A 20,100-nucleotide genomic window follows, 5' to 3' on the forward strand; every position below is an offset into this window, starting at 1 on the left:
GAATCCCCGGCGAAGGACGAACGTTTGCCTCGGTTGAATCGTCTACCCAAAAAAACTTCAGCGCAAGCGGATCCGAGACGTCCACGGAAAGATGTTTGGGAGTTTTCGTGATGTCTCCCGTGAGCACATGTTTGCCATATCCGCCTAAAAGCTCCTTCCTAATCTCGTCGATTACATTTCCGTTTCGTGAAGATATTTAATTGAGTGGTGGGTTGTTGTTGTTGGTTTTTTTTTTTTTTTTTTCCCTTCTTTGAAAATCCAATCCGGGACTGGTCGGTGTAATTTTGTCCCACATGCTCGGCAGACACGGTATTAGTGTTGGCTTGTGAACGAGGCTAAATTACACGCGTGTATTTGCAGGGTGGGAAGACACGCTTCTTTGTCCTCGCTCGCAGCTTTCTCACTTCAGAGACGAGTCAAAGTCGCAGATGTTTCGAACTGGCCGACGCGCTCGCTCGCGGAAGTCGTGCAAAGCGCCGGGCCGCACTCCAAATGTCTCCGGAGGGCAGACTTTATCACGCGATTGATATGCGAGACAAAAACATCGACAACATCTGCGGATGTGCAGCGGCAACGCGGGTAGCTCGCGACAGAGGGGGCGGACCTGTTCCAAGTGCTCCGCCCCCACCCGGCTCACTTTCAGCTTCCTCTTCGTCACCTCGCGCGGCCCCGTACATCGCGTTTACGAGCGGGATCTGACAACGCGGGTGTTCGGCCGAGCAAAAGGAGCGCGAAACATCTAACTTGGGACAAAGCGAACAAAGAACACAACACACGTGCCAATAAATCCATCTTGGGCTCTACCCAATCCCCTTCAACTCTGAATTGAGTTTATCCACGCTGCTCATTCAGCCCAGATGTGCCGATAAATAACATACGGCGTTTTTCCGAACCCGGCGCCAAACGGCGCGTGCGGTGTTTTGACAGGTGCGGACAACAGGTGCACACTAAGAACTGCCGCCGGCTCTCGCCGCCGCCGCAACCGCAACCGCAATACCGTGGAGCTTTGGGAAACTGTCAACACCGAGTTCCGTTTTGCCGTAAATGCGGACCGTCAGTTCGGTCACTCACTCGGGCTCCTCGGTTACAACGATCTCCTGGTCCAGCTCGATGGCCTGCTTATGCCACGGCGGTTTGGCCTCCACGGGGAGCGTGTCTGAAGCACCAAAGAGGGGGAAGAAAAAGCCTCTGTTCGCAGGTATTTGAAAACTCTTTTCCCCGCATGACTCCAAACCCACCGACGGTTTTGTAGCAGGGCACGGTCACCAGGCACTCTTCCTTGATGTGGGGCTTGGTCGCAGGGTTGCATCCCCCCGCGTGGAGCCCCCTGTGATCAATGCACAGCACCACCCTGTAGCGCAGACCCTGACCGCACGTGACGGTGCACTGAGGGGGGTGGGGGGGTGGGGGGGTTCAGGGGTTGGACGTGACAAGAGTACCTAAAAAAAAACAAACTGTCTGGCGAGTTTGGTGCGACCCCACCCTCAAAAACTTACAGGTGACCACTCCTGGGCCACCCAGGTGGGGCAGTCAAAGGCGCTGCAGGGCTGCAAGACGGCCATCTTGGGGGCGTAGAGGCACTTCCATTCATCCGTCACCGTGACGGTCCCCTGCATGTCTTCCTCCACACAGGAAACCGAGCGACTCTGGACGCCCCCGCCGCAGGAAGTGGAGCAGGCGGTCCAAGGGCTGCTCTCCCACCTGACACGGCAAAAGAATGAAATGCGCATGCATTTACTGTACTCTGTGTCGTCATTTTTGCGAGAGATGTGAGGGGGATGTACCGAGGCAGGGGGTGGTAGAGGTCATACGGCATAATCTGCTTGTAGCCATCACTGAAAGACAAGAAACTTTGAAACCTTTTAAAGCGATTTTCCAGTGTCTTCCCCCCAAAAAAAACAAATCAAGCTTTCTAACCTGGCCAGGCACGGCTCCATGTTGCACTCTTGGAGTCTGGGTTTTGGCTTGACGTTCTCGGGGTAGTAATGGCAATACTGGTCTACCACCACTCGGCCGCTCCGCAGGTCAAAGCACTCCGCCGACGTCAGCTGGTACCCTGGGCCGAGGAAAAGAGGCTCCGATAGACCCTTTCGCACCGAGTTAAAGATGGCAAAAAGACAGCGCTTTCTCCCATTGTAGCGTGTGAAGTGTCAGTCCGAAAAGACGTCACGTGAATGAATCCCCCGGCGATCGTTCACGACCGTTCTCAAAAGGAGTCGAGTTAGGTTTTCCTCCCTTACCGCCACCACATGTCACAGAGCAAGGGAAGAAGTCTGTTTCCCTCCACCGGTGGACGATGGGTTGGTAGAATAAGTACTGGACGACGCTATCGGGTCCACTTGCAAACTGAACCTGCCGGAAAAATATTCGTGAACTGAGGATCTATTTTCCACACCTGACCATGTAGGCCTGCAATCGATAATCCCCCTTTATTGTCACGTCCAGATTTGAAGCACCTGAAGTGACGGGCAGCGCTTACTTGTACGGTGAAATCGGCCCCGAGCGGGCCGGGAATTCTCAGCACTTCCTTGTCGGGCAGTTTCTGGTAGTCCAAGGTGGTGTTTTCCAGTTGGTACTGGCCCGTTTTCTCCAAGATGCGCTGGCCTTTCGCCCCTTGCAGAGTCTTGCTCTCCACATCTAAAGAAGGGAGAAGCGTACGATCGTCAGGGTCTTCGATTCCGCTGAGATTTTGCGTCCTTGGCAAATGCGCTTTCTTTACGAGCTAATTGTGAGCACGCTGGAAACAAACTGACGGGAAACGCACTTGAAGGTTTGGAGCCCTTACACGGCTTGACCTCGCTTCAACCCTGGGCCCGACACGGCCGTGTGGCTTCCCACCGCGTACATTAAGGGCAACGAAAACATTGGCGAGCGCCGGATGGAGCGGTAACCAACGGCGGTCGACGTCCGTCGACACATGGTTCCAATTTGCGTGCCAAACGTTCAGAAAAAAGTGCTCGGGAAAGCCAAGTTGTAATCAAAACATTCAGTTGGTTAAACACGTGATGAGCAACTGATTCGATTTGTCTGGCGACGATGGGAACCTCGGCTGCTGGGTCCAAATGCCCGATATTTGCCAATGGACGGACGCGCGCTTCAAGATGTGCAGCCTAGCAATACGTTGGACGCTATCCAGATGAAGTATTTGGCTAACTTGGATGGAAGAGCACCCTGGACCTACCAAGACTTACACAAGTGATCCGGGCCTTTCAAGATAAGACGCACGTGTCGACTCTTGAATGGGATGACGACAACGGTGTCCACGGCTTGAGAAGGGGGGAGGGGGGAGGGGGGAGGGGAATGTTTATTGACTCATTTCAACCTGAGCGACAACGCAGTGAAATGTCGCCATTGGACGTACTTTTTCCCGAGGAATGCTGGGATTTGTACTGCCCTCGTACCAGCCTGCACGAGGAGCCGTCGCCACCGCACACGCCGCAGTTGTCCTCCTTGGCCCCACTCCCCAACTCGTGATCGCAGCCCACGACCTGCAACGCACGCACACCCTCCTGGTCTGATAAAAAGGTCGTCATTTCAAAACGGACAAAGACTTGCAGTAGAAAGTTAGTCGAAAGTTAGTTTGACACGTTCCAAACGAAGAGCGACCAGAAGAAGGAGAATATCGGATGGTTTTTCAGGGCGCCGTAGATTGTGTCTTTTGTAGTAGTGCAGGTCTCGCTCCCACCTGGCACAGCCCACTGATGCACATGTCTAAGGACTCAGTGTAGCACCGAGTCCCGTCGAGAACCTTGGGCGCCAACTCCACCAGCAGCCCCGAGCCCTTAGATTTGCACTTGAGGGCGCACGGGTTGTCCGGGTCATTGTAGACGGGCAGCCACTCGTGATACTGGCCCTGGTGGCGGACGTCCGCGTGGGCCGAACACTGTTGAGCCCGGAAGTCTCCGGCGTCCAGAGGGCAGTCCTGAGGATAACGTGGTGTACAAGTGCAATTACATGTTGCTTTGCATTCCGGTGAACCCCCGCAATTGTTATGGTTCAGCATTATTGACATTTTTGAGGGTGTTTGCCCATTGGTAATATCGTGCTAGCTTGTGCTAGCGTGTTCTTTAGATGGTCTCTCCATTTTAATTCAATGAAAATTGTATCAAATTGCAAATCCCTTTAGAGGGCGTCAATTCTTGGTCGATTTTCGCTGATCACGGCAGGGCTCCCATCCTTATAGAGGGGGTTCACGCTATTTGCATGCATGATCGCTTCAAGAACCGGTCCTGGATGAAGATGCTGAACTTACCACATTACTGCATGTGCGATATTTGATATTCTGCCCTTCGCAAGTCCTGTAGGAGGAGAGAGGTGGGAGCACTTGTGTGAACTGGTTTTGGGTGGCGGTGAACGATGAGGCGAACCACAATACACACCAGTCATGCGCACTCGACGGCGGGCGGTTAGCTCGACATTTGCTCGGCACTTTTTCTCGCGCGTGGTGAGCCGCAAGAGCACGGGATTCTGCGGCGAGCTCGCAAAAACATAAAAGCGGCCGGATAACGTGACCGCGTTTCAAGGGCAACACTGTGCCACTGTGGTCGGAGGGGATAAGTCTCAGAACTTATTTGAAAAAGGGGGACAGAGCCAATAATGGGACAGCTGAAGCAGCGAAAAATCCTACAACTCCTAAATAATACTTCGGTTTGGGGTCGATTGTTAGCTGACTAGCTTGCGGAAGCCGCTTCGTGCAACATGTTGCGACAGGTTTTCAAATGAGGCGATAATGGCTCCAAACTACTTCGACACAAGCACAAGGCATTAAAAAAAAAAGATTACCCCAAAAAGGGACGACCACAACTACATCGGGCTTAATGGCGTCGGTCTAATTAAGAGTTTTGTAAGGAATTCTAAACGAGGCCTCGGAATTACCCAACCGGCCTCGTAAAGAAGGTCCCCGTTTCTTTGAATATTTGACTGGGTCTCCAAATAGTAGTCCCAATACGTAAAATTTGTCTCTCGGGTATTGAAATACAACAAACTTTGAAATACAAGTGTGTAAGGCTACGGTTTCGAGTGGTGATCCGGAATCCGAGCGATTCCTCTTTTCCGATTGATTTCAGCCTGCTCCGGATGGACAGAGATTAGGTAGCTAACGCGCGGTTAAATGTTTGTAGTCCTTGATTTGGAATCGGAATAGCCGCCGATCCGATAAATCATACGGAGCAGCACTCGATTAAGCCTTGCCGCGACACCCGATCCGTACATTGGTGGTACGTGACCCAGATGTGAGCAAAGTCTGTCACTAGAGCAGAACTAATCAGGACAACATGATTCATTTCTGTAAAAAATGTGAACACGCCTACAATTCTGCCTCAGAGGTGTTGCGGGCGACACGCGCTTACGAGTTGTTTCCATTTACCGAAAACTCAATTAAGGTCTTTCATTTTCTAAACACGGCATCTCGTTTTTTTTTTTTTCCATTTGCGACTTACTTGGAAGTGAGGCACCGCCTGAGGGAATACGACGCTCCTCCCCCGCAGGTCCGGGAACACTCGCTCCACGGCCCCCAGGCGTCCCACAGGGTGTCCCCGTCCTCTTCCGAGCGCGCCGTCCGGGAGCTCTGCCGATCGAGAGAATTCAAATGGGCGAAGCGAAGGCACCGAGGTTCATCTTATTCAAAGTGCGGACAGAGTTTTGGAAGTGGCCGCACACTCTGCCGACGGCCAAAGCGACGCCGTTACTTGTGACTTTGCGTGCGAGCCGGTGCTTCCGATATTTGGATCTACGGTAACTAAGCGGACTTTGCCGGGCAGGCTCTTAATTGTCCTTCCTTTTAAAAGGCAATCAGGGTATTGTGCAGTCAACCCGAAGGCCGAGTGAGGCTGGCGGAGGTGGGAGAGGAGGACAAAGCCATTTTGGCTCCTGGCTCCGCTATTGTTCTCAACGCAAGCGGGATAATACAAGGCCCCGCAGGGATTTGGAGCTCGTAATCGAACGGATCGCGTGTCCGTTTGGCGGCCATCTAATCCGTCTCATCCGTCGGAGCACATTCGCGTCGTCTCGATGAGAAAAACAGAGAGGTGGCCTCTCGTCCCGTGTACTCAATCAAGCAGAGAAGAGGAAATGAGCGAGAGCGCCGATGCTCACTGACGGACAGATTCGATGCAAGTCACCTGTCAGCGCGCGAGGACATTTTCCTGGACGGGGAAAGAGAAACCCGACCGACTCGCACACCTCCTATTGAACGCGCTCACTGGATGGCCTTGTCAGGTTGGCGAGACATTCGATCGTTGCACATCTGCTCAATCCCTTGTCCTGCGCATCTCGGGGAGGGGGGAGGGGGGTGGGGGGCGACGTGACCTCAAGAGAAAGAAGGGCCACTTTTCAGGAAAGCCGAAAGGACACCTCGGCGCAAGCGAGCGCCGCGCCGGAGTCGCGCGCCACGCGGCAAACAACGTCATGTGACATTTCGCGGCACGAATCCAGACCTGGGCTCGGAAAAACAAACGGGAAACGAGAAGGAGAAGAAAGATGCGACGGTACCGTGATAAGAACAGCCGTCACCAGCAGTAGTTTGCAAGCTGTTGAACCCTCCATGACTTCATCAGGTCTGCAGAAGAAGTTTGTGCTCCTCTCCGGGTCAATCTATGCGTCCGGTCCGACTGTAGCGTTCTCTGTGCGCCTGTGCTCCTCACGACTAAGTTGGATATTCAGAGAAGGGAGGGAGGGAGGAGTGTATATTTGTCTGTGCAATGTGAGGAGTGGGCTGGGGGGGTGGGGGGTGGGCGGGGGGGGGAGTAGTCCTCAAGTCTGGCACAGGAGCCAATCAATAAATGGGCTTCAGTCAAGCGTGCTAACTCAAACAAGGAGTTGGAAAGCGGTTGCAACTTCACACGTTTACGTGGATTATGATGTCGAACTGACTGACTTAATTCTTCGGAACGCGCAAATGTCTGCTTCCTCTTTGCTCGTGCCTGGCTTCACCTTCTTTTTTTTGGGGGGGGGGGGGGCTTCCCCCCGGACAAGCCCACCTAGTTTGCGTCAAGAATGTCCAAAAACTACAACTAGAAAGGGGAAAAAAAAATAAAGCAGAGGCATATTTGACTGCCAGTGAGCGTCGCGTACATCACGTGACAAGTTTGCGCACAAAAGCCGTCAGGAGTGATTCTTGCGAGCGACTTGAATGGAGCCTTTCATAACATCTGGCGCTTTTCGGACCAGAGGATGAAGAGGTGGGGAACGGGCCAGGCGGACGGAGGATTCCGGAGGAAAAAACGCCCGTTAGATGGACAGCTCTTGGCGCGGGGCGACCGGATCGTAAACTGAGCGGCTTTCCGGTTTAAGACTCGGCACGAAGCGACAACAACAACAAAAATAAATCCACTAACGGATGATGGGGAAAAACTCTCGTGCCGGCACGTGATCCGATTCACTTTGGTTCTCCACGCACTTCCAAGTCAAAACGGTTGTAGAATTGAAACACAGCAACTCCACCACCGACGGACATCCACTTGACCCCTTTTTGCGCTCTAAACCCGATGTTTGCTTTCGGAAGAAAGCCTTCTCATATTTGCAAGTGTGAAAGTACAGAAAATAAACCTCGGCATTTGCCTTGACAACCGCCGCTGCCAAAGAAGGAAATGAACGCGTTCGACTGACAACCCGTTGGGAGCGATCCTCCACCGCAACATTGTCCCGAAGATGAGAACTCTGGATTCGCAGGACTTGGGTAACACCGAGACTGCAACAACGTTGGCCCAACAAATAAAAAAAAGTTGAAAATGATTTGAATCCTACACTGGCTTTTGGACCAGGAGGCTCTTGTTGCCATGACAACTCCAGATCGCCGACTTCAGCGGTCGACCAGGACAACGTGAATATTGCGATTATTGTTAAAACAGGCTACTGCTTTCAAATGTTTTACCAGGATAGATTTTTTTTCTTGTTTTTTTAACGACGCGCTGCTGAGTTGCAACCACATTTCCCAACGCTTGCCCAAACCCGGAATAGAGATGTAATTCCCTCAGCTCCAGTCCCAAGTTAGGACAGATGGAAGGTGAGTAGCAAAAACCGCAAATTTGTACACACCTTTGAAGTGCTTCTCATAAGACGGTTTTGTTTTTGTTTTTGACTCGTTTGAAACCACCAGGTTTGTAGCTCCCGCGCTTATATTTGAAGATTATAGAGCATGGCCAACTGAGGTTAAGGGATGGTTCTTTGCAGGTTTTGGTTTATTCAAGTGGGGAAAAGTTCTCGAATGTAGGCCATAGGTAGAAAGTTTTCCGGGGGGTAAAACCTTACGGCAGGCCGCCTCGTCTTGAGACCATGTCGGAGAGCTTTGTGAGAGAGAGCATGGTCTCGGTTTATAGTTTATTTATCAGGACAACAGTCCAAGGTTCCTAGTCCAGCCACAACAACCCCCGGACCACCTCCTCGAACCCAAGTAGGAACGTGAAACAAAGGTGAGGACTTTCCTGTGTCAGTTAAACTGGACCCTCGTGGTTCAATTCCAAGGTGGTACCATAAAGCCGAAGGTCTCTTTCCGTGCCTCACACCGATGAACGTTGTGACAGCATTCGCAAAAATACTTTGCAAGAGGACAGAAGACCGCTCGACTCCATTTGCAGGGGCTCACATCCAACACCCTCCCGCAAACTTTCTTCTTTGACTAACAGTTGTTGCGGGTTCCCGACGGACATCAAAATACAAGCGTAAAAAGAATAAAGTGATGAACACGCTGTGGCGGGACACGTTTTGGATCTCTGCCTGTTGCGCATACGCGCTGCAACAAAATTCAGTTAAATACCGGACTCCAGTGGAACCCTTGCCACCATTTGCACGGACAAGAAGGTGGAAGTATGTTCCCAAATTTGTGTCGATTGCATAAGAGTCAGGACAAAATGACTGCATACAGAGAACGAATCCATGAACACGAAACAGATCCGCAAGCATCCAAAAGCAACCATCGAAGCCCCCGGTTTGCCGTCTGTGACCTGCCGGAAAGGTTTCCGTTTTCAACCTGAAAACTCCGTCACATTGGTAACATGTGGTCTTCATTGTTGGGAAGGGATTGTGTGTTGTCTTTGGCTCTGGAACATCCACAGAAAGCGATAATAATGTGATAAAAGTGGTCAAAGTGAGGCTTGAACCCTTTGGAGCGTCCCTCGGTTGGATAATGACGCAATAACAGGCAGCGCAAGAAGGCGGTTCAGTTCCTTGTCGCGACCTATACCTGACCTGTAAATATGGCAACGATTAAAGGGGAGGGGGGGGGTGAATCTTTGGAAACCTCAAGTGCGAAATTTCCTTTGTGAAACCCATAAATTGACCGAGATTCTTTTGATATACGCGCAATGAAGTTTTCAACAAGGCAAACAATTACCCCACCTCTCTGCAGCTTCCAGCAAAGTTCAAATATCAACAAAGTTCTGTACATGAAAATGGGGCAGAAAAAAATGCCTCGATCCCAGTCGCTCCCGGTGTAAAACTGACCCCTTAAACTGCTGTTCCTCAGCCTCACCGCCGTCTAAATATTCTGACGTGATCTAACGGACCGCTCGGCTAGTAAACACCAAAAGAAGGCGAGGAAAGTCTCATTTTTAACTTCAAGAAGATTCTTAAAGGCCTCCCAACGCCTCATTTATGCTGCAGCCTTCAGCTAAACAGAGGCACCTAGTGGCAGTGATTAAAAGCTACGAGAAACCTAAAAAAAAAGACCACAGGCCAGACACTTTTCAAGTCGAACAGCATGCACGAAGCATTTTCTGAGGAGTTGCCCTTCATCCTGTCATTATCCCAAGTGAGGTCACTGAGAATTTGCAGCGGAATGCTGACGGTTTGCTCGTGGTCCAACCTGAGAAAACCCCAGGCGCCGCAAATAATTGACCCCCCCCACACTTTACAGTCCAAACAAACTCTTCCTTATCACAATTATTGCAAAGACTGCGAAAAGGATAGCTCGCCCGACTTTGGCCGAGAATCCCGTCAGATATTTTTGGATTTCACATCGTAAATCACAGACGCGTGCGGCGTCACAACAGAATGCTCGTGTTTTCGTGGGGGGGAACGCTCATTGCGCGCAAACACGCGTACATTGAGAGAATCGTGATTTGGAAAGTTGGGAAAAACACAACAGGATGCACATTCCCACAAGTAGAAATCATTTTCCACCCCTTGACGCGTTCAGTCAACGTACAACGTACATCCATTTTCAGGCGAGACCCTTCGCCTCAGTTCCCCCTCAATCCGCTTCGATGAACTCAAGTGCACTCGGTGAGGTAGTTTGAACTCCAGCCTCAATTCCAGGTCCACGTTCCTTCCATCCACTTCATTCGCGCTCGGATCAGCTTCAAGACCGTTTTCACATCCAGTTCATGGTCCGACGTCTAAACGGCCTCGGTCTTACTTCACGGGTGCGATGACATGTTCCCGGTCACGTGACTTGCGGCCACTTGCAGTTCAAACAAAACTAAAGATTAGAGTATCTACGATTTCTTTGCGGACTGGAAAACCCCTGAATTCTCAACTACGTGTCGGTCCGTGCACAACCGCTCGAGCCGTTGGAGCCCACGTTCGGGGACGCGCGTCGCCCAGCGATTAACCTAATCTCCGCTCACCGCGGGTGGCGGGGAATCTTTCAGCGGCCGGAAATTACAGCCGGGATAACGCCGTCGCGTACACCGGCCGTGACGGCGAGCTGTCTGAGCCGAGCGCCGAAGAGGAGCAACTGGTGCAGAAGCTCACTCTTGCCCTCTTTCTGCGATTCTTAATGTTTCTCAAAGTGACAGATGTGATCGATGGTGAAGAGCTAATAGGTCGGCTTGGAAGGGAACCAAAAATAAAGAAAAAAAAACCACTCAAGTCCAAAAGCAGGCAAGGTGTTTGGGGAATTCCCGGAAAAGACGGGATTGTATTGTTCTTCCCTCCCAGGGCGGAGCACCGCCGCCGCAAATAAAAGTCAATCCCCGTTTGTCATTGTCGTCTGCATATATTGCTTCGTGTTGTTCGTTTTGCTTACTGCCACGGTCCTGTCCTGTCTTATTTACTCACTCCGCTTTCAAATCTGGTTCTGTCCAACTGTAATTTTCAAGAAATATCCAGCAGAACTACATTGGCAGTTTAAAAAAAAAAAAAAAAAAAAAAAACAGATCCACAAAACTGTTCTGGCATAAGGGGGCAACAGATTCTCCGTTACGCTCGAGCTAGCAGCTGAACGGGACGGGAAAAAAATGCAAAAGTGAAAAAGACAACACGGTTACCATCCCAACACGTTGAATGAAGAGAGGCTTAAAGTAACATTCACCTCCTTTCGGAGTCCATTGGAGTGTGCAGTGCCAAGGCACAGCCAAGGACATCCAAGAATCCTCGGATCGGCCTCTTTGTTCCCCCGCTCGTACAAGCGTAACTGTTTATGGAAATGCACACGGAACATTGCGGAGTATAAACATCGGAACCGGGTGCGACCTGCTATGTAAACAATGACATGAAATAATCACTTGACCCGGCAAATGTGTGCTTGACTTGACGTGGTGAAGAAGCGGGGGGGGGAGTAGGACGGCTGACCTATTTCGTATGGCACCGTTCAGCAGTAGCTGGCCTGCTCGCGGCTGCGCACGGACCCGCATTTGTTCTGCGCTGAGGCCTCGTACCTCAGGAGGGCAACCTCAGCACCCACAGCGCTATGGCGCGGGACCGCATCGAGCTCGGGGCTGTCGTACGGAGCGCCGTGTTTGCCGGGAGCTCCTGTCGCCGGAACAAACACAACGCTCCAGAGAGCCAACGCCGCGTGGCTTGACGGCGCATTCGAGGCTCGGCACCTCCTGTCCAAACAGCATCTTGTAAATAAACACGGGTCGGTCAAAGCAAACATGGCAGAAAGGCAAATCCAAGCTCAGTCCTCAGAGAGGCATTTTAATGGCGTCGTTTTCTGTCTTTTGAGATAGTTGTTGTCCTTTGGTGCAAATCTTTCAACAGTTTTTTTCTCATCACAAGTCAGCTGTGATCGGCTCCAGCTCGCCCCCGACCCTGGTGAGGATAAGCCGTACGGAAAACGGACGGTTGGAAGAAGTTTGAGAGAGGCTAACCACAGCCGCTAAGGCACCGAGTGAGTGAACTCACTGCTCTCCCTTTTTTCACCACTTGCCTGACCACGACACCTTGCATCGGACCAATTCGCTGTTTCTCGACTATTTCTGAACCTAAGTCGCAATTTGTAAAACCAGGATCAAAGGCGGCAGTACAAGGACCCGACCACCTTCGCCTACACCCTAGACTGACGACAAACGACTGGTATTCCAACCGCTGAACTGCCACAACCTGGTTGCCCAAGAACAACAATCAGTGGGCCTCCTCGCGTCGCTTCCAGAGATGTTTCTGGAGGGTTCTGGGTGTTATTTTTGCCAGGCGAGCACCTGTCACTATTCCACAAACCTGTGAGTTGCCGCACGTACGGAATATGACGGAGGCTGAAGGTTCCGTACAGCTAGGCCAGCGCTGGTGGGGAGCCAAGGCTCATCCGTCAAACAAGTACAGCTCCAAACAAGCCCACCCTAAACGAGGGATCGCCTTTCAGAGGGCCGCTTCAAAGTCGCCTATCGAGAGGATGAACGTATTTATTGTCGAGACGGTAGCCAGCTGAGGAGAAATCCACACGGTTTGTCCTGTCACCACCTTCCCCCCTCTTTTGTTCCATCACCAACGCGTTTCCTCCCGCTCCGAACTCCCAATGTGGGCTTTGGAAGAGCTCAATTAAACTGACATTTACGTGACAGGTTTTGAGCTTGAAGAACAGGAGCAAATTGTCTGGGAAAACTTCCCCAGAGTGGAAAAGATGGAATTATCCCATAATCCTCACGCTTCCTCATTCAAGTCGACCAAAATTTCAGTCACCAGATCCCTGCGCACTTTGATGAACTTTGGATATTTGTCTCCGAACGTTGACGTTCTTTACGCTCCTGTGAGGTTACTCGAGTCTGCGGGAGTAGATCAGCATGCGGAGAGGGAGGGAAAAAAAACAGGAGAGAGAAAAGGTGTCACGCCCCTCTCGAGGGACGAGGTGAAGGGTGGAGGCGAGGTCGGCCTTAACGCGCACCAAACAGCCCTGGTGGCGTACTCACTCAAGTCAAAGCGAATACTCACCGGAGGCCGGGATCTGCCTCCTGGAGCGCCGGCTAATTAAGCCGCGTTTATCTTGGCCGCAAATCAAGCTCAATATTGAACCGAGATCCAACACGGAACGCCGAGCCCCAGACCAAGCGAGTGCTGAAAGGAATCACAAATATGGCTCCCGGGAGTCTGGGGCCTCCTCGTCTTAAGACGTGCTAGCGTGACACACGAGGCCTAAGAAGTCTCATTTGCTTTTCATCTGTTCGCCCATCCAAACCCGCAAAAATTTCTCACGACCAGCGTCTTTCACAGAAAATTAACTCGTTTGACTTAAAAACAGAGGACACCATAAAGTACAGAAAAGAAAATGTTCCGACCGGCTTGCGCTGCACACCCCGGGCGTCCGTTGCTCGCAGAGTTCCGCCATTCACGGCGGGGCTCGGTCCGAGCGCGGGTTCACCGTATTCAGCCGGTTGAAGTCAGAACTGCGAGCGCATATTTGCGTCCGCCGCACTGTTTTATATCAAACCGCCCGCGACTGCACCGAGGCGTCCCATTCGCATAATTAGCAGGCAGAATCCTGCCACGCGTAAACACGTTTGATTTATTGGCAGTTTTTTGCTTCCAAGGGACGCGGCTTCATTTCCGCAGGAATTATTAAGGAATGTACACAAATCATCCCGACGTGGAATTAAAAATGGCTTACCGGGTCCTCGGGTTTTTGGCTGGTTTCGTGGACAAGGTCCTCCGAGAGGTTTTCCTGTCGGATCAGGGCGAACTCCCGGATGAACACTGCATCTCCGTCGTTGGCCCTCACGTAGTCGACCTGGAAACAAGCGATTCCGTCATCGGTGTGCCAACGGCGCCACAAGATAAATGCACACGCGGGCAAAAATCATTGGCACAGTCCGTTCAGGCGTGAGCATCTCCACACGCGTTTGCAGTCATTTCAGTCCTTCTCGCCAGGCGAAAAGCGGGAAGGATGTGACGGATTCGAACATAAGCTCGTATCCAATCTCGTGCGGTGGGGACAGGCGGGAGGAATGTCGGACAGGGCCCGTTAGCAACGCAGTAGGACCCGCATTCTCAAGGATCCCCAGAACGGGGAGCCCGCAGCTGCTCTCCGGGGGATTAGAAACACCCATCAATGACGCGGGGACACCTGATGAACAAAACCCCCTGAAACACCATCACAGGTGTCTGGTCTGCGTCCGTCGGCTCACGAGTAGTCCGGATTTCAGAAGTTCCGCGGTAAAATTATTTGGCTGGATCGAATTTTGCGTAAGGAATGTTTGGGGCGAATCTATTAAACCCCCGAATGCTGATGACTCTTAGCCACCGGCAAAACGACTCCGTTGGAGGCATGCCAGTCAGATTTGAAAACCACTAAAATCCACTTTATACACGTGAGAAAAGCGACTAGCGTGACTCAACTGCAAGTTCCTCAACTGGTGTCAAGAGTTTAAAGACCCCCGCACAACGTATCAATGCGCATTTAATGGACCGACCGTAGCGCGGGAACGCAAATGACCAACATGAGAACGCTTGATCAAAATACTGGTGCGACACGAAACCTCGGCCGAAGGATCCAGCGTTCCACCCGAGCTGACAATCGAAAATAAACAACCCCTGGAATCCCTCAAGTCCCGGAACAGACCGTCGTCGCAGTTCCGAAGCTCCGCCCCATGATGTCACGAACGTGGCAACGGTCGAGAGGAAGAGAATCGGCTAAAACTTGACACGGGGTTAAGAAAACGGGCACTCGTCCAGCAGGTATTGACACAGGCTAAAATATTTGTTTCGGCGTGACATCGAGCAAGTGAAGAAAGTAAAGCCGACAACCGGGTCAACGTGTCATTAACGTCTGAGGCCGGTAGGATTCTTTCAAAGTGGTGTGCGGGGAAGCACGCCGGGTCAATCGACGGCAGTTTTATGTTATTTCATTGACATTGTGCCAGCTTCGACGAGTCAGAGGAAACAAAAGGACCGTTTTCTCTCTTATCTGAAGACTTTTGCCAGGACTGGTCCCGGTCCAAATAGGATATTTTTCGACTCATCGACGCCGGGACTATTACGTGCTAACAATCGCCTGTAGCTACTCTGTAAATTTTGCGACAGCGAGGAGTCATAAAAGCCATGACAGAGTCTTGGCTCGAACACTCCTGGCTACAATTTCCCCCGTTTCGCAGAGGATTCCTAAGAAACCGAACCAGCGCTTTCATCACGTTCTCCGCTTCCTGATGGATTGTTTTAATTGCCTTACAAATCCTCAAATCCGTCAAAATCCATATGCCAGAATTTCCTTCGACGAATCCCACTTTGCAAGAGCAAATGTGACGATCCATTCCTCAAACTCATCAAAAACCTTCGGGAGGAGCTCGGATGGGAAGATCCAGGCAAGGGGTTAAAAATGGACCTGGATAACTCATCTTACAAATGTTACAGCATCCATCTTTTTTTTTTTTTTTTATAAATAGCCGTCGGCAGCCATTTTTTCTTCAACTATCTCTTGGTCTTTCGGGACCGGGAGCGAACGCTCTAATGTTCATAGCGGCTGTGCCCTTGCTTTCCTATAAATCACGGTTCATCGCGCCGGACCCGGCAAAAACTGACTGCAACCTGAAAATTTTGACCAGAAGAGAGTTGTAACGTAAGCAAATTGCATAATTCCTCCGAGGCGGAGCCCACCTGCCGACCGCTTGTGCGGTCGTGGGCCGATTACACGGCGGGACAATGCAAACAGAAATTAGGGACTGAGGGAAAATGTCAAATGACCAAAATAGATTTACCGCTCGCATTCATCTCCGCACCAGACGCGGTGCGGTTGTCCCGCTTTAATATTTAACGCGGAGGCTTTTAATGAGCTTCGACAGCTCGCAAAACGGCAGCAAAGTTAATAAGCGCCCGATCGAAAACCCAAAACGGCCGGAGTCCCAGAAACGGTTGGGTGGAAGGGCTTTCGGAGAGGAAATTGACACCTCCGGCCCCTTCGGTGCTCAAAGTGCACATCGGCAGTGGGAAGCCTGACAGGTTCCCACGGTGATGTCAGCGGAGGCATCGTCATTTCCCGAGAGCGCTTCCGCTCAAAGATGGGACCGACAATTAGAGCGACTAACGTTACCTCGTCATTAAAGAGGCGTCATAGATTCACGGACGCTAATTACATTTCTTCGGGTTACTCGCTTTAGACCGGGGAGACGCAACGACGCAGCCAGGAGGCTTCATTTGGACTCCGGCGCGAACGTCCACCCAGAATTCATCCTCCATCACACCCACTTAAAGATGAAAAAAGAGAAGAAGAAAAAAAAAGCCACTCGTTTTCCCGACTGCTGACTCCAGCCGTGATTGATGGCCTTGGGCCCGCATTTAGCCGATTGCAACATGTAACGCAGCCGGGAGATTACGTAAGAATGTGAAACTCAAGCGAGCGAGGGTTGACAATCCCGGGTTTGTCCCCCTCCCCCTCCCCAAGTGATCCATCTGTCCTCGGGTCCAAAAGCAGATTGGCGAATGCGTCGTTTCGCTTCTGGCCAAGCAGGATTTCTCAATGTTAGTCATTTGAACATAAGAGGACAGAGATGAAGGACTTTGGAAATCTGAGCTATGAAGATCAAATCAAATGACGATTCCGTGGAGCCAATTCGCTGTGATGATGCAACAACTTGCAAGGGCATCTGTTCCCGGATATTGCGCAACAACTGCCGCAAATCATTTCAATTAAAAAATAAAAGCACCGAGTTGCACGCGTTTGCCTAAGCGAAACGTAATGTTTTGAACTGCTCTCGGAGGTTTGAGAAGCTGGAGGAATATTATTGCGTTTTCATTTTTTTTCCTTCAGTGCCAAAATGTAATAATCACACGTTTTCTAGTGTCTAACGCCAACGCCAAATTAAAAATGAGCAAGGCTTCACGGATAACCTCCTTACCGTAACCACGAAAATGCACCGCGCTACACCGCAGGTGTCAAACTCGAGCCCCGGGGGACAGATCCGGCCCACTCAATGATTTTGGTGTGGCCCGCGAAGGCCAATCATCTGTCAACTTCTGCGATTCTTGTGAAAATCTGTACCAACATTGAAAATTGTCACATATACTGTATTTTTGGGTTGTCAAACATGAACGGTGGTTGTAAAAAAAAAAAAAAAAAAAAACACATGACCCTTGATTTGGGATTCCAAACGTACTTCATAAATTCCGGATGTAAATATGATGAGGCGATGAAAGATTTTTGGAGGGATTTCAATCGATCCGCCGGGTGGCGCAAGGTTCCGCGACTTGTGACAACAATTTGCTCGTGACGTCCAACACTCGAAGGTGAAAAGTTTCCATTTAAATGGGGAACCACACGAGTAGGAGGTACTCATGCTGGCCTAAGAGATAACGCTAATAAAGTCCCACTTTGAAAATGTTACCTTGAGCGAGGAACCACGCTCGACTACTCGCAGTCGAGAACACGCTCAATTGCGATCGATCGATTTCATTTTATCCCTTTGAGGCCGTAAGAAACGTGGCATCGCAACGCAAGTCTTCGCGGCGGTTCCCCAAACACAGAACTCCCTTTTCAAATACGTGCGAGCTGCCCATGCCAGACCTCCCAGAAGACCGATGCAGCGACAGTTGTTTTCTTTGAACTAGACAAAGAACAGAACATTTGGCCCGGATCACGACCGCACTCAAACGCAGGAAATGAAATCGCGGCGCTTTCAAGCAAGGACCACGAAGGAGAAAATGCAATCTGTTCAAAGCGCGTCAGGGCCAAGAAATTTCTACCGCCGAGTTTTCCCAAACTTCTTTAGCCGGCAGCAAAATCTGCCACGCTCAACTCGACGCGGTCACTTTGAGCTTTTGCTTTTCAAGGAAAGTGGGTAAAAACAACGACAAAAAAATGCGGCAAGCTCGAACATGTCGGGGGGAAGCCGTAACGACCGCAAGAAACGTAGACGAGAACACTGGTGCGTATTTGTCGGGCTCGCTCCGGCCGGCCGAGCGGCTCGTGTTCTGAGCACGGCGGCCGGATATGTGCGATATATGCTCGTCAGGCTAGCTAAATAATTGGATTTCTTAAACGCGAGCGTGTTCAGCAACAAGGCCGTGTTTGCACAGCTGGACCGCATCTCGATGGTTTGGCAGGGTTTGCCAACGTCTGGCGAAGCTACAGAACAAGCGTGCTGAAGAATCCCCGGGCCGTCCGAACCCCGCCATCGCCCCGTCAAAAAGACAGACGGGTTAAACTCACGAAAGAGCTCACCGGTTGGAGTGCGGCGCCCTTAAGATGTACAGAAAAATAATGATTATTATTTGTCGCGCATATCTGCAAAGATTTCTCGTTGTTCTTGTTGGTTTCTCACTCTGGATTTGACTCATCACAGCAGTGGACTTGATCGCAGCGCATACTGGACCAGGAGGCTACTCAAGCAGCCGGAAAGTACTTCAGGGTGTTAGTGTCTTGCTCAAGGACACGACAGCCGCGGGTCTGCGAGAGACTGGGTGGCGGAGAGTCCATTGCCCCATCCTCTCTAGTTCTGTCTAGCAGATGTGTAGTTTTTGCCCACATCCTTTCTGCCAGTTGGTGTTTTGAACAAGGAGAACCGCTTAAACGTGACTCCCCGCCAGAAAAACAGCAACATTTATAAAACAAAACTATAAAAACACAATACCTTAGAGGACCAGAGTGAAGGTCTCGACCGGTCATATCTGAAAACATCCGGGGAAAGTCCTGCTTGAGAAAAATACTCAAAAAAGGTCAGAGTTTGGAACAAACGTGCCAAGTGCCAAGCGATTCGGATGACAGATAAAATTGAATGTCCTCGACGCGTCGCCCGAATTCTCACCAAGAATCAGCAGGACCCTTCCCCGCCCTTTAAACGTGATGCCTTGGGCAGGTGCAGATGTGCCGAGCACACCGTTAATCTTGACGCGCGAGGTGGGAAGGAGGAAGCGATGGTGGTTGCCAGACTCTTGTAACTTGACCTGACGCCACTTAAAAGGCCGTGGTCTTACGGGACTACTTCCCCGAGTCCTTTGTTTGGCAACTGTACAGGTAAAGGTTTGAGAATGGCGATAGACCGACAACATGAAGAAGTCGCGATCAAGGAAGCTGAAGTTTCTGACGAGGTAAGATCCGACTAATCCCTCCCTACAACGGTCTAGATTTAGTTCCAATAGAGTCGACGTGACACGGCAGTACGTTTAGGAGGGCGTATTGAAAGACGATCGCGGGTGCCGAAACGGCCACTGTGTTTGCGTTCATACTTTGGCTTTTCGGGTCATCGCGCTCGCGGTTTATGACAACAGTTTTTGACGAGGGCAGAACCTATCCCACCGAAGAAAAGATCAGTCTTGTCCTTGTCCACATTCCACGAAGACAGAAGTACAGAAGGCCTTACAAATGGAGGGAACGATGACAGCAGCTGGGTGTGCCTGAAACTGATGAGACCCAAGTGCTGGATCTGCTCTGATTCTCTTGCGTCATCGAGGTTATTTGGGCATGCAGGTTCACCGAGGGTCCACAAGTCAAAGCCGCTGGGGGCACAGCAACGACTTTCAATATCGCCTCAACCTGACAATCTGGCATGGAATGTTAATGGGGGGGGGAGGGGGGGGGGAAATAACATCCCTATCCTTTTCACTCTCTAAGAGGAAATCATTTTGCTCTCTGTGACCTTTCTTCGACTCCGCGGTGCCCGCAAAAGAAGCGGCAGCCATCCGTTCCGAGAGTCCGACCAGCGGGCCGCAGAAAACCAGAAATCGATTAGTTCCAGGAAAAGGGAGCGGCTCGGGATGATGAAACGAAACCAGGATATAGGACATAAATACATCTGCGCGCTGCTTGTGTCACACGCTTGAAAACGTCCAGAAATGGAAAAATACGTAAGAATGTCCTCGGGTTGTCGGGTGCGCCACGAGTACGCGCGGTGGCATCGAACAAAGGAGAACTCGCGTACCCACCAAGAAACGTGATCCCTTCCTTGATTTAATAAAAAACATACCCTCACTGTACATTTTGTGAGAGGCGGTCTTTCATGTACAGTATATCGCCGAGCCGCACGG

General features: G+C 51.0%; 1 protein-coding gene across 4 annotated transcripts in view; it reads right to left on the reverse strand.

Moving 5' to 3' along the window:
• Positions 1-20,100, reverse strand: part of adamtsl3 (ADAMTS-like 3) — a 32,418-nt gene that overhangs the window by 6,349 nt on the left and 5,969 nt on the right. For 3 of the 4 annotated variants that reach the window (XM_061808198.1, XM_061808197.1, XM_061808194.1), the window contains exons 2-14: positions 13,757-13,876; positions 5,439-5,566; positions 4,253-4,298; positions 3,686-3,922; positions 3,362-3,488; positions 3,192-3,266; positions 2,480-2,637; positions 2,241-2,352; positions 1,918-2,056; positions 1,785-1,835; positions 1,497-1,701; positions 1,239-1,386; positions 1,072-1,156 (exon numbers count right to left, since the gene is read on the reverse strand). In XM_061808198.1, the coding sequence (XP_061664182.1) occupies positions 1,072-1,156; positions 1,239-1,386; positions 1,497-1,701; positions 1,785-1,835; positions 1,918-2,056; positions 2,241-2,352; positions 2,480-2,637; positions 3,192-3,266; positions 3,362-3,488; positions 3,686-3,922; positions 4,253-4,298; positions 5,439-5,566; positions 13,757-13,876 (1,631 nt within the window). Of the gene's footprint in view, positions 1-1,071; positions 1,157-1,238; positions 1,387-1,496; positions 1,702-1,784; positions 1,836-1,917; positions 2,057-2,240; positions 2,353-2,479; positions 2,638-3,191; positions 3,267-3,361; positions 3,489-3,685; positions 3,923-4,252; positions 4,299-5,438; positions 5,567-6,489; positions 6,639-13,756; positions 13,877-20,100 lie in introns of those variants that run through there. The other variant, XM_061808199.1, reaches the window with a different exon arrangement.

This window comes from Syngnathoides biaculeatus, chromosome 21 (assembly GCF_019802595.1).
Source record: "Syngnathoides biaculeatus isolate LvHL_M chromosome 21, ASM1980259v1, whole genome shotgun sequence".
Taxonomy (NCBI): Eukaryota; Metazoa; Chordata; class Actinopteri; order Syngnathiformes; family Syngnathidae; genus Syngnathoides; species Syngnathoides biaculeatus.